The sequence below is a fragment of the Chiloscyllium plagiosum genome, chromosome 23 (genome assembly GCF_004010195.1).
Source record: "Chiloscyllium plagiosum isolate BGI_BamShark_2017 chromosome 23, ASM401019v2, whole genome shotgun sequence".
NCBI lineage: Eukaryota > Metazoa > Chordata > Chondrichthyes > Orectolobiformes > Hemiscylliidae > Chiloscyllium > Chiloscyllium plagiosum.
Window position 1 is genome coordinate 16,184,601 of NC_057732.1, and position 13,316 is coordinate 16,197,916.

A 13,316-nucleotide genomic window follows, 5' to 3' on the forward strand; every position below is an offset into this window, starting at 1 on the left:
TGTGAACTGTGTTTTCCAGTATTTTTCTGTCCACCCATTGCACATCTTTGTTTGTTTATCTGTGTGTTTGAACATGTGTTGTACAGTTTGTTCACTCATTGAATGTAAGCAGCATTGGCTAGCCAGCATTTATTGCCCATCTCTAGTTACCCTTGAGAAGGTGGTAGTGAGCTGCCTTCTTGAACCACTGCAGTTCACATGCTGTATTTTGACCCTCAATGCCCTTAGGGAGGGAACTCCAGGTTTTTGAAGAAGAGGACATGAAAAGAACTGAAGGAAAATGTAATGGAGAGGAGAGACCAAAATCATGATCAGTAAGGAATGGGGAGAGCATAGTCAAAGAAACACAGCTCCAGAAGAGTGAATGGAGAAACAAAAATCGATCTGTGTTGAGGAGAACCGAAGATCTGCAAATTGCAGACAGTTTCTCAATGCCCAAAATAATGCTCAGTGAGAAAATTATTTAACAGCTGCTGTTAGGAATTAAATGGTCCTGAAATATGAGAAGTCAAAGGCATTCATTAATTTTCCAATGCGTGTGCCACTTCAGCATATTGTAAATGTATGCCAGCATTGAAGAGATTGCTGTAGAAAACTGTCAGCATTACAGACTCCAAATGTTTGCCTCTGCATAGATTATTTGATCAGGTCTTTGCAGAGGACTCTGATGTGCTAGGAAATATCTGCACTGTTGTAATTCTGTGCTAAAATACATCAAACTTGCATAAGAGAAAGACAAAATGGAATATATCATTTGTGAAAACATTTATTATAATTTAGTATCACATAAAAGTTGGTGTGGTTGCAACAAAAAGGAAAGATTCTTCAAACCCATGACAACAGAGTATTTTACTTGAAATTAGAGTTTCATTTTAGATTAGATTACTTACAGTGTGGAAACAGGCCCTTCGGCCCAACAAGTCCACACCGACCTGCCGAAGCGCAACCCACCCAGACCCATTCCCCTACATTTACCCCTTCACCTAACACTACGGGCAATTTAGCATGGCCAATTCACCTAACCTGCACATTTTTGGACTGTGGGAGGAAACCGGAGCACCCGGACAAAACCCACGCAGACACGGGTCCACACAGTGAGTTGCCTAAGGCGGGAATTGAACCGCTGTGAATCTCTGGCACTGTGACGCAGCAGTGCTAACCACTGTGCCACCGTGTCGTCATGCAGCATAATTTTCTGATCAAGATAACTGCTATATTGTTAAAGAAATTTTCTCAGTTTAATTTCATACTTCCAAATCATCTACATAAGTTGTATACATGAGTGAGTAAATCGATTGTCACACTATTAATTTCTGCTTGTGATGATGTTATTTGCATACACATGACTTGATGTAAATATATTTAATGGTGCTCTGTGCAGTGCCACACTGAAGCTTGATCTTTCTTTCTTCTATCTCATCTTCTTGACAACATGTACATGTGTGCTTTATACCACCTAGATCAACATCATACCTGAAAGAAAACCAAATTATCCATCACAGGAAAGTAAATATTAACATCAAAACATTTTACTTAAAGAACAATTTAATCAAAGACTATTAATGATATTTTTTATTTGCTACCATGAATATGTTTGGAAATATGACTTCAAGTGAGCCAATAAGCGAAAATTAGCAGGAAGCTACTCTTGAAGGGGGAAACATTCAAAGATAAGACTACAATACTTCCAATAACATTACCAATTTATGATTCTAGCCAAGTTCCACTTCTATTGAAATCCTTATAGAGGTTTATAAAATCATGATGGGCATGGATAGGATAAATAGAGGGCATAGGTTTAAAGTGAGAGGAGAAAGATTCAAAAGGCATCTAAGGGGCAACATTTTCATGCAGAGGGCGGTGCATGCATGGAATGAGCTGCCAGAGGAAGTGGTAGAGGCTAGAACAATTACAACATTTAAAATCTGGATGGGGATATGAGTAGGAAGGGTTTAGAAGGATATGTGCCAAATGCTGGCAAATGGAATTAGTTTTATTTCGGATATTTAGTTGACATGGACGACTTAGACTGAAGTGTTTGTTTCCGTACTGTACATCTCTATGACTCTATGGTTGTGGAATTGCTTAGCTCTATCACCTGCTGCTTATGTTGTTTGGCAAGCAAGAAGTCCTATTTGGTAGTTTCACCAGTTGATACCTGGTGCTGCGCCTGGCATGCCCTTCTTTATTCTCCATTGAATCAGGGTTGATCTCCTTGATTGATGGTAATGGTTGAGTGGGGATATGCCAGAACATGAGGTTGCAGCTTGTACTGGAGTACAAGTCTGCTATGGCGTACAGCACCTCATGGATTCCCAACCTTGAGTCACTGGATGAATAGTCACGAGAATCAAAATGTTAACTCTGTTTTCTTTCCACAGATACTGCCAGGCGTAATTAATTTTGCCAGCAATTTCTCTTTTTGTTTCAGATCTCCAGCATCTGCAGTTCTTTGTTTTATATCATTGAGCAGGTTATTTGAAGAAAGTATTTTAGACCCAGAGTTTGCGGTAATCAGGAATGCATTATCTGGAAGTGTAGTAAAGGTGGGAAACCTCACAACCCTGAAACAGTATCTGGACAAGCACCTAAAACGTCATAACAGCCATTTCTACGGGCCAAGTGCTACAAAGTAGGATTAGTATAGATAAGTCAGTGCAGACTCAATTGGTCAAAGGGCCTCTCTGATGCTGTACAACTCTATGATTCTAATATCAAATTTAATCAGGCACATGTTATATTAACCGAGCACCCATTCAGCATTTGTTTCCACCATTTCACTAAAATGACTGTTTCCATCTTTTCACACACAGTGTCTGGTTATAAGACATACAGAACTCATTAATTTAAAAGTATATTAATCTTCTTTGAATTATTTACTGTTCAGCATTTGATAACATTCCTTATATAATTTGCAAACTTTCGGAAAAGTGCTACGTACTCAGCTGCTCCTTTACAATATCCTTCACATTTTCTTAGATCAAGAACAACTGGTTTACAGGATTCCTTCTGAATAGTTGTATTATAAGGCACGGGTTCACATACATTGGCTGTGAAAAAAATAATTTGAATTAACAATAAAATAAGCAGTAATCATAAGAAAACTTGACAGGATGTATGTACTTCACTGTTTAATTCACAATACCCCAGTTGCATTAACTGCATTAATTGCATTAACTAACTTAATGCAAGACACATACTGTAAAGATGGTAATTTAGGGAAAAAATAGAGAGCCCACCTTCAACTTCAGAATGTATAATACCCATTGCACGGGTTAAAAACATGTTACTTTAGTCTTATTTAACCTGAGGATCACCGTACCTCAGGTTAGGGGAGAGGTCGAGGAAAAGGTATTTATAATAACCTCAGCTGCTGCAGAAAATGATCCAATGCTGTAGGCATCACTCTACTTCAAGAACCAGCTGAGCTGCCAACTGACCAATCAGTTAATGATACTTTGATGAAAAGAACTTCAGAATAGTTGGAAATATATTTGCTGTTGCTGGGTCAAAGTCCTGGAATTTGCTCCCTCAGGTAATTGAGGGTCAATCTACAGCATGTGGATTTCAGTGGTGCAAGAAGGGTAGCTCACCACCACCTTCTCAAGGGTAACTAGGGATGGGCAATAAATGCTGGCGAGCCAGTGACATCCATGTCTCACAAGTGAATTAAAAAAAACACTTTTATTTCATCGTTATTGTCCTCTGTCATAAATATGGACCTTTACAACATGATTACATTTTAAATGTCTCCTTTAACTTTGCCCTATAATGATAATGATTCTTTAGTGAAGAATAACAAGCAAATTAATTGCAATATGCAAATATTAGATAATTACCTTTTTTAGGACATGAATAACAGCAATGAAATTCATCCCAGATTTTTTCAGACTAACAATGAAAAAACAAATGCATAATCAACATGCATATCATTCAAATACGTTATTTTTTTTATTACTTTCATTCTTTTTGGAAGCTCAACCATATGTCAAGTGTGAGATGATATGGTAATTTTTTACAAGTTACTCACCAGATGGTATCAATGCCTATTCTGATCTAATGCTGATATAGGTTTGGGCTTTAGCAAGAATGTCTAGATTATGACAAGAAATGTGGGAAGCCAGGAGAATTTTCTTTTCATTATCTTAGGAGCATTGTGGGAAATCAAAGTGATCAATACTATGAACTAAACAGTCTCAGCATAAATGAGTGGTTAAACCTTGGAACTTAGTAATACACCAATTGGTTCATTTAATTTTTGAATCATTAAGGAGTCCATGTGACTAATGTATAAGTCAGAACATTAGCAGTAACTGTGTTTAGAAAAGCACTAACCACATAGACATGTTAAGATGTGAAAATTAATTGCAGGTATGTTGCAGTCTATCCAAAGCATGCTGTGGATGTGTTCAAGTGCTGGAGAGTTGTGAGCCAGCCTTTCCCCTCCTCAGGAACTGCCGGTCATTCTGATTTGACCAGAATGCTATAATGGGTGCTGTTGACACTCTAGGAATGCATGGATCTCAGTAAGTTGGTTGGCATGGACTGAGAGAGTTTGCCCACTTTAGGGAAGAGGGGTGATGGGGTCGGGAAAAGGGTTTTGATGAATGTGTAGAAAGGAAGGGGCTGACTTTCTTTTCATAGGGTGCTACAAAGAGAAAAGGGAACTCAGCAAATACTGGACAACCTTTCCTCCTGCTGATTTTGTTGGCTTGCCTGTGCCCAGCTTTTCTCTTGTGCCCACCTGCCGACACCAACTGTAATGATGTGGGCAGGTTAATATTGGGGTCAATTGAGCTTTTAACAAGCTCAATTCTTTTTATGTATATGATGTGGGTGGGCTGCTGACTTTGGAACACACCCACCCTCCATATTACTGGGATAGAAGGGGTGGTATTGGACTAGCCACCTAACCTGTGTTACCTCCTCCCACACCCCTCCCTTGCCAGCCAAAACATACCCAGCAGGGGCAATATTCAGCCCATTGTCTTGAATTTGCTATTACATTTAATGTGGCTTAAAAATGAGCAACCACAAAAACACAATGGACACAGAGATAACATCTAAGCTTAGAGATAAAACGACTGGCATATGAAAAAGGGCTAAGTATTTAACAATGTAACACTATTGTATCCATAAAGAATTTAGGTAATGTCATTTGGAATGACTAAATATCAATATAAAAAAAGATGATCAGTTCCTATAATCAGGAAATAACTAAAGGATTTTACACACATAAAAGAAGTCAAGTAACATTTAAAGAAAGAGTTGCATGACGGTTCGATTCTAACCTCGACGACTGTGTGGAGTTTGCACATTCTCCCAGTGTGGGTTTCGTCCAGGTGTTTCGGTTTCCTCCCACAGTCCAAGGATGTGCAGGTTGGGTGGATTGGCCATGCTAAATTGCCCATAGTGTCCAGGAATGTATAGGTTACATGCATTCGTCAGTGGTAAATGTAGAGTGACAGGGTAGGGGAGTGGGTCTGGATGGAATATTCTTCAGAGGGTCAGTGTGGACTTGTTGGGCTAAATGGCCAGTTTCCACAATGTAGGGATTCTATGAAAGGGTAGAATTTTTCGGGTCAAGTTATGGCAATACTTTTAAAAATTGGTGATTAAATGAGGAATTTGAAGTTTGATCCCTGGACCCAAAACATTAACTCTGCTTTCTGTCCACAGATGCTGCCTGACCTACTCAGTTTTTCCAACAATTTCTGTTTGTGTTTCTGATTAAATGAGGTCAGTTGCTTTCAGTGGTAACAATATATAAAAATTGATTTTTTTTAAATTGTAGAAAAGGAACTGATTCTGCAAAAAGCAATTTCTATAATGCGATTAAATCGCTGAGATTATCAGACATAGAAACTTTTAACTCTAAGTTACCAATCCTAGAAATAGTTCTAGCTAGAATTTTTTTATTTTTCATTAACTATAAAAATTGAATGATTGTATATGAAGAATATCTTCATTAAATAGGATGATATATAAGGTAACAGTAAACCAAGAAGTCTTTTATGATCTAATTTGAAGAAACAATAAATAAACACAAGATCAATGGTGAGAAATACTTGTGTTATTTAGAGACATTGCGTATACTTTTTTTTAAGATAAAATAAATTTAAAATATGCGTATGAGAGATTTGATTAGGTGACTATCTGGAAAGGTAGAAAACAAATGTCTGTAATGTTTAAAAGGTTTAAAACTAGGTGTCTTACAAGTTACTTATTAGAGAAATTCACATATATAGCATGAAAAAAGGGTCAGAATGGACAGAACATTGTGTTTTTTGACACAAATATTGATTAACCAACAGATAATATGATGACAAGGCAAAATTGAGCCTGCAAATCAAATCTGACTTTTGTAAAACAGCAAGCATGTCCCCTTTCACAACACTAACCTCAGGACACTCTGGGGTCATTTTACATTCCATTTTATTAACTATTTGTATATTCTTCTCACAGCTGTAGGAAACACACGAGTTATTTGGATCCAGTCCAGTCTAGAAAAGAAGAGATGAAAACAATTGTGACGGTATGAAAATATAACAATATTTAGTGGGCGGCACGGTGGCACAGTGGTTAGCACTGCTGCCTCGCAACGCCAGTGGGCGGCACGGTGGCACAGTGGTTAGCACTGCTGCCTCGCAACGCCAGAGACCCGGGTTCAGTTCCCGACTCAGGCGACTGACTGTGTGGAGTTTGCACGTTCTCCCCGTGTCTGCGTGGGTTTCCTCCGGGTGCTCCGGTTTCCTCCCACAGTCCAAAGATGTGCAGGTTAGGTGAATTGGCCATACTAAATTGCCCGTAGTGTTAGGTACGGGGTAAATGTAGGGGAATGGGTCTGGGTGGGTTGCGCTTCGGCAGGTCGGTGTGGACTTGTTGGGCCGAAGGGCCTGTTTCCACACTGTAATCTAATCTAATCTAATATAAAAACATATGATTTATTAAATGTTAATGAACTGATAGGATTTTCATATTTTAGGTTTAAAATAATTAATGATGTAAGTATGTAGGGGTGCTAGACTTTGAAAAGTATAGGTATTAAGGGAATTTGGCAATAAATTGGACAAGAACCACAAAACTATGACTCTAACAGCCTGTGGCGAAGCAACTAGTGAACCCCACTAGCAGTCAGCAGCGAGACAGCAGTGTGGAGATGTGGGGATCAAGAGATCGAGCCCACTACAAGAGAGAGATTGAACCTAGCACAGGAGAGAGATTGAGCCCAGTGCAGGGGGAAAACCCAAGCCCAGAGTGGGGGAAGAGATTGAGCCAATGTGGAGAGAGATTGAGCCCAGCGTGGGGTTGAGATTGAGCCCAGAGTGGGGGGAAGAGATTGAGCCCAGTGTGGGCGAGAGATTGAGCCCAGTGTGGGAGAGATTGAGCCCAGTGTGGGAGAGACTGAGCCCAGCGTGGGGTTGAGATTGAGCCCAGTGGGGGGAAGAGATTGAGCCCAGTGTGGGCGAGTGATTGAGCCCAGTGTGGAGGAGAGATTGAGCCCAGTGTGGGGGAGAGATTGAGCCCAGTGTGGGGGAGAGATTGAGCCCAGCGTGGGAGAGTGATTGAGCCCAGCATGGGGGAGAGATTGAGCCCAGTGTGGAGAGAGATTGAGCCCAGAGTGGGGGGAAGAGATTGAGCCCAGTGTGGACGAGTGATTGAGCCCAGTGTGGAGGAGAGACTGAGCCCAGCGTGGGGGAGAGATTGAGCCCAGAGTGGGGGAAGAGATTGAGCCCAGTGTGGGCGAGAGATTGAGCCCAGTGGGCAGGGAGAGACTGAGCCCAGTGTGGAGGAAGAGATTAAGCTCAGTGCAGGGGAGAGGTTGAGCCCGGTGTGGGGGAGATTGAGCCCAGTGTGGGAAGAGATTGAGCCCAGTGTGGGGAGAGATTGAGCCCATTGCGGGGGATGAGATTAAGCTCAGTGCAGGGAAGAGATTGAGCCTGGTGTGGAGGAGAGATTGAGCCCAGTATGGGGGAGAGATGGAGTCCAGTGCATGGGGAGAGATTGAGCCCAGTGCGTGGGAGAGATTGAGCCCAATACGTGGTGAGAGATTGAGCCCAGTGCGTGGGAAGAGAGTGAGCCCAGTGCGGGGGAGAGATTAAGCCCACTGCGGGGCAGAGATTGAGCCCAGTGTGAGAGAAATTGAACCCAGTGTGGGGGAGAGATTGAGCCCAGTGGGCAGGGAGAAATTGAGCCCAGTGAGAGAGATGGAGCTCAGTGCGGGGGAGAGGAATTGAGTCCAGTGTGGAGGAGAGATTGAGCCCAGTGTGGGGGGAGAGATTCAGCCCAGTGTGGGGATGAGATTGAGCCCAGTGCGTGGGGAGAGATTGAGCCCATTGTGGTGGAGAGATTGAGCCCCATGTGAGAAGTTGAGCCCAGTGTGGGGAGAGATTGAGCCCAATGCAGGGGAAGAGATTAAGCTCAGTGCAGGGGAGAGATTGAGCCCGATGTGAGAGAGATTGAGCCCAATGTGGGGGAAGATTGAGCCCAGTGTGGCAGGAGAGATTGAGCCCAGTGCAGGGGGAGAGATTGAGCCCAGTGGGGAGGGAGAGATTGAGCCCAGTGTGAGATAGATTGAGCTCAGTGCAGGGGAGAGTGATTGAGCCCACTGTGGGGGAGAGATTGAGCCCACGTGGGGGAGAGATTGAGACCAATGTGGGGGGAGAGATTCAGCCCAGTTTGGAGGGAGAGATTCAGCCCAGTGTGGGGGGAGAGATTCAGCCCAGTGTGGGGGAGAGATTCAGCCCAGTGCGAGAGGACAGATTCAGCCCAGTGTGGGGAGAGATTGAGCCCAGTGTGAGAGAGATTGAGCCCAGTGGCCAGGGAGAGATTGAGCCCAGTGTGGAGGAAGAGATTAAGCTCAGTGCAGGGGAGAGATTGAGCCCGGTGTCGGGGGGATTGAGCCCATTGTCGGGGAGAGATTGAGCCCAGTGCATGGGAGACATTGAGCCCAGGGTGGGGAGAGATTGAGCCCAGTGTGGTAAGAGATTGAGCCCAGTGTGGGGAGAGATTGAGCTCAGTGCAGGGGAGAGATTGAGCCCAGGGTGGGGAGAGATTGAGCCCAGTGTGGGAAGAGATTGAGCCCAGTGTGGGAAGAGATTGAGCCCAGTGCGGGGGATGAGATTAAGCTCAGTGCAGGGAAGAGATTGAGCCTGGTGTGGGGGAGAGATTGAGCCCATTGTGGGGGAGAGATGGAGCCCAGTGCATGGAGAGAGATTGAGCCCAGTGCGTCAGGAGAGATTGAGCCCAGTGTGAGAGATATTGAGCACAGTGTGGGGGAGAGATTGAGCCCAGTGTGGATGAGAGATCGAGCCCAGTATGGGGAGAGATTGAGCCCAGTGTGGGGAGAGATTGAGCCCAGTGCGTGGGGAGAGATTGAGCCCAGTGTGTGGGGAGAGATTGAGCCCAGTGTGTGGGGAGAGATTGAGCCCTGTGGACAGGACGAGATTGAGCCCAGTGTAGGAGAGATTGAGCCCAGTGTCGGGGAGAGATGTGGCCCAGTGCATGGGGAGAGATTGAGCCCAGTGTGGGGGAGAGATTGAGCCCAGTGCATGGGGAGAGATTGAGCCCAGTGCATGGGGAGAGATTGAGCCCAGTGCGTGGGGAGAGATTGAGCCCAGTGCGTGGGGAGAGATTGAGCCCAGTGAGTGGGGAGAGATTGAGCCCAGTGTGCGAGAGATTGAGCCCAGTGTGGGGGAGAGATGGAGCCCAGTGCATGGGGAGAGATTGAGCCCAGTGCGTCAGGAGAGATTGAGCCCAGTGTGGGGGAGAGATCGAGCCCAGTGTGGGGAGAGATTGAGCCCATTGAGCCCAGTGCGTGGGGAGAGATTGAGCCCAGTGAGTGGGGAGAGATTGAGCCCAGTGTGCGAGAGATTGAGCCCAGTGTGGGGGAGAGATGGAGCCCAGTGCATGGGGAGAGATTGAGCCCAGTGTGGGAGAAATTGAGCCCAGTGTGGGGGAGAGATGGAGCCCAGTGCATGGGGAGAGATTGAGCCCAGTGCGTCAGGAGAGATTGAGCCCAGTGTGGGGGAGAGATCGAGCCCAGTGTGGGGAGAGATTGAGCCCAGTGCGAGGGATGAGATTAAGCTCAGTACAGGGGAGAGAGTGAGCCGAGTGCGGGGAAGTGATTGAGCCCAGTGCGTGGGGAGAGATTGAGCCCTGTGGACAGGGCGAGATAGAGCCCAGTGTGGGAGAGATTGAGCCCAGTTTGGGGGAGAGATGTGGCCCAGTATGGGGAAGAGATGTGGCCCAATGCATGGGGAGAAATTGAGCACAGTGTGGGGGAGAGATTGAGCCCAGTGTGGGGGAGAGATTGAGCCCAGTGTGGGGGTGAGATTGAGCCCAGTGTGGGGGAGAGATGGAGCCCAGTGTATGGGAAGAGATTGAGTCCATTGTGGGGGAGAGATTGAGCCCAGTGCATGGAGAGAGATTGAGCCCAGTGCGTCAGGAGAGATTGAGCCCAGTGTGAGAGAGATTGAGCACAGTGTGGGGGAGAAATTGAGCCCAGTGTGGGGGAGAGATTGAGCCCAGTGTGGATGAGAGATCGAACCCAGTATGGGGAGAGATTGAGCCCTGTGTGGGGAGAGATTGAGCCCAGTGCGAGGGATGAGATTAAGCTCAGTACAGGGGAGAGAGTGAGCCCAGTGCGTGGGGAGAGATTGAGTCCAGTGTGTGGGGAGAGATTGAGCCCTGTGGACAGGACGAGATTGAGCCCAGTGTAGGAGAGATTGAGCCCAGTGTCGGGGAGAGATGCGGTCCAGTGGTGGGGGAGAGATTGAGCCCAGTGTGGGGGTGAGATTGAGCCCAGTGTGGGGGAGAGATGGAGCCCAGTGTATGGGAAGAGATTGAGCCCATTATGGGGGAGAGATTGAGCCCAGTGTGAGAGAGATTGAGCCTAGTGTGGAGAGAGATTGAGCATAGTGTGGGGAGAGATTGAGCTCAGTGCGGGGGAGAGCGATTGAGTCCAGTGTGGGGGAGAGTTTGAGCCCAGTGTGGTTGAGAGATTGAGCCCAGTGCAGGGGAGAGATCGAGCCCAGTGTAGGGGAGAGATTGAACCCAATGTGCAGGGAGAGATTGAGCCCAGTGTGAGAGAGATTGAGCCCAGTGTGGGGGTGTCATTGAGCCCAGTGCAGGGGAGAGATTGAGCTCTGTGAGAGATTGAATCCAGTTTGGGGGACAGATCGGGTCCAGGGCGCAGGGAGAATTCGGACCCAGTGTGTGGAGTGATTGAGCCCAGGTTGTGGAGTGATTGAGCCCAATGCAGGGGAGAGACTGAGCCCAGTGTGGTGCATATATCGAGCCCAGTGCAAGGGAGAGATGGAGCCCAGTGCAGGGGAGAGATGGAGCCCAGTGCAGGGGAGAGATGGAGCCCAGTGCGGGGGAGAGATTAAGCCCAATGAGGGGGAGAGATTGAGCCCAGTGTGGGGGAGTGATCGAGCCCAGTGTGGGGAGAGATCGAGCCCAGTGCGGGGGATGAGATTAAGCTCAGTACAGGGGAGAGAGTGAGCCGAGTGCAGGGGAGAGATTGAGCCGAGTGCGGGGGAGAGATTGAGCCCAGTGCGTGCGGAGAGATTGAGCCCTGTGGACAGGGCAAGATTGAGCCCAGTGTGGGAGAGAGATGTGGCCCAGTGCATGGGGAGAGATTGAGCCCAGTGTGGGGGTGAGATGGAGCCCAGTGCATGGGGAGAGGTTGAGCCCATTGTGGGGGAGAGATTGAGCCCTGTGTAAGAGAGATTGAGCCCAGTGGGCAGGGAGAGATTGAGCTCTGTGCGGGGGAGAGCGATTGAGCCCAATGTGGGGGAGAGTTTGAGCCCAGTGCAGGGAGAGACTGAGCCCAGTGTGGTGGAGAGATTGAGCCCAGTGCAGGGAAGAGATCGAGCCCAGTGTAGGGGAGAGATTGAGCCCAGTGTGGGGAGAGATTGAGCCCAGTGCGTCAGGAGAGATTGAGCCCAGTGTGGGGGAGAGATCGAGCCCAGTGTGGGGATAGATTGAGCCCAGTGCGAGGGATGAGATTAAGCTCAGTACAGGGGAGAGAGTGAGCCAAGTGCGGGGAAGTGATTGAGCCCAGTGCGTGGGGAGAGATTGAGCCCTGTGGACAGGGAGAGATTGAGCCCAGTGTGAGAGAGATTGAGCCCAGTGTGGGGGAGACATTGAGCCCAATGTGGGGGAGAGTTTGAGCCCAGTGCAGGGAGAGACTGAGCCCAGTGTGGTGGAGAGATTGAGCCCAGTGCAGGGGAGAGATCGAGCCCAGTGTAGGGGAGAGATTGAACCCAATGGGCATGGAGAAATTGAGCCCAGTGTAGGGGAGAGATTGAGCCCAGTGTGGGGAGAGATTGAGCCCAGTGGGCAGGGAGAGATTGAGCCCAGTGTGAGAGAGATTGAGCCCAGTGTGGGGGAGACATTGAGCCCAGTGTGGGGAGAGATTGAGCCCAGTGCAGGGGAGAGATTGAGCTCAATGTGAGAAGATTGAACCCAGTTTGGGGGAGAGATCGGGTCCAGTGCGCTGGAGAGATTGGGCCCAGTGTGTGGAGTGATTGAGCCCAGTATGTGGAGTGATTGAGCCCTGTGCAGGGGAGAGAGTGAGCCCAGTGTAGTGGAGAGATCGAGCCCAGTGCAGGGGAGAGATGGAGCCCAGTGCAGGGGAGAGATGGAGCCCAGTGCAGGGGAGAGATGGAGCCCAGTGCGGGGGAGAGATTGAGACCAGTGCGGAGGAGAGATTGAGACCAGTGCGGAGGAGAGATTGAGACCAGTGCGGGGGAGAGATTGAGACCAGTGCGGGGGAGAGATTAAGCCCAATGAGGAGGAGAGATTGAGCCCAGTGCAGGGGATGAGATTAAGCTCAGTACAGGGAAGAGAGTGAGCCGAGTGCGGGGGAGAGATTGAGCCCAGTGCGTGGGGAGAGATTGAGCCCAGTGCGTGGGGAGAGATTGAGCCCTGTGAACAGGGCAAGATTGAGCCCAGTGTGGGAGAGATTGAGCCCAGTGTGGGGGAGAGATGTGGCCCAGTGCATGGGGAGAGATTGATCCCAGTGTGGGGGAGAGATTGAGCCCAGTGCATGGGGAGATGTTGAGCCCATTGCAGGGGAGTGATTGAACCCAGTGCCTGGGGAGAGATCGAGCCCAGTGCAGGGGAGAGATTGAGCCCAGTGTGGGGGAGAGATGTGGCCCAGTGCATGGGGAGAGATTGATCCCAGTGTGGGGGAGAGATTGAGCCCAGTGCATGGGGAGATGTTGAGCCCATTGCAGGGGAGTGATTGAACCCAGTGCCTGGGGAGAGATCGAGCCCAGTGCAGGGGAGAGATTGAGCCCAGTGTGGGG

General features: G+C 47.7%; 1 protein-coding gene across 1 annotated transcript in view; it reads right to left on the reverse strand.

Annotated features, from left to right (window-relative positions):
* Positions 1-1,111: 1,111 nt before the first annotated feature.
* The window catches only part of LOC122561451 (mucin-5AC-like), a 41,391-nt gene continuing 29,186 nt past the window's right edge, over positions 1,112-13,316 (reverse strand). Inside the window, exons 15-18 of the mRNA XM_043713194.1 lie at positions 6,402-6,503; positions 3,840-3,891; positions 2,942-3,050; positions 1,112-1,473 (exon numbers count right to left, since the gene is read on the reverse strand). Of these exons, the coding sequence (XP_043569129.1) occupies positions 1,329-1,473; positions 2,942-3,050; positions 3,840-3,891; positions 6,402-6,503 (408 nt within the window). The 3' untranslated portion in view covers positions 1,112-1,328. The remainder of the gene's footprint in view (positions 1,474-2,941; positions 3,051-3,839; positions 3,892-6,401; positions 6,504-13,316) is intronic.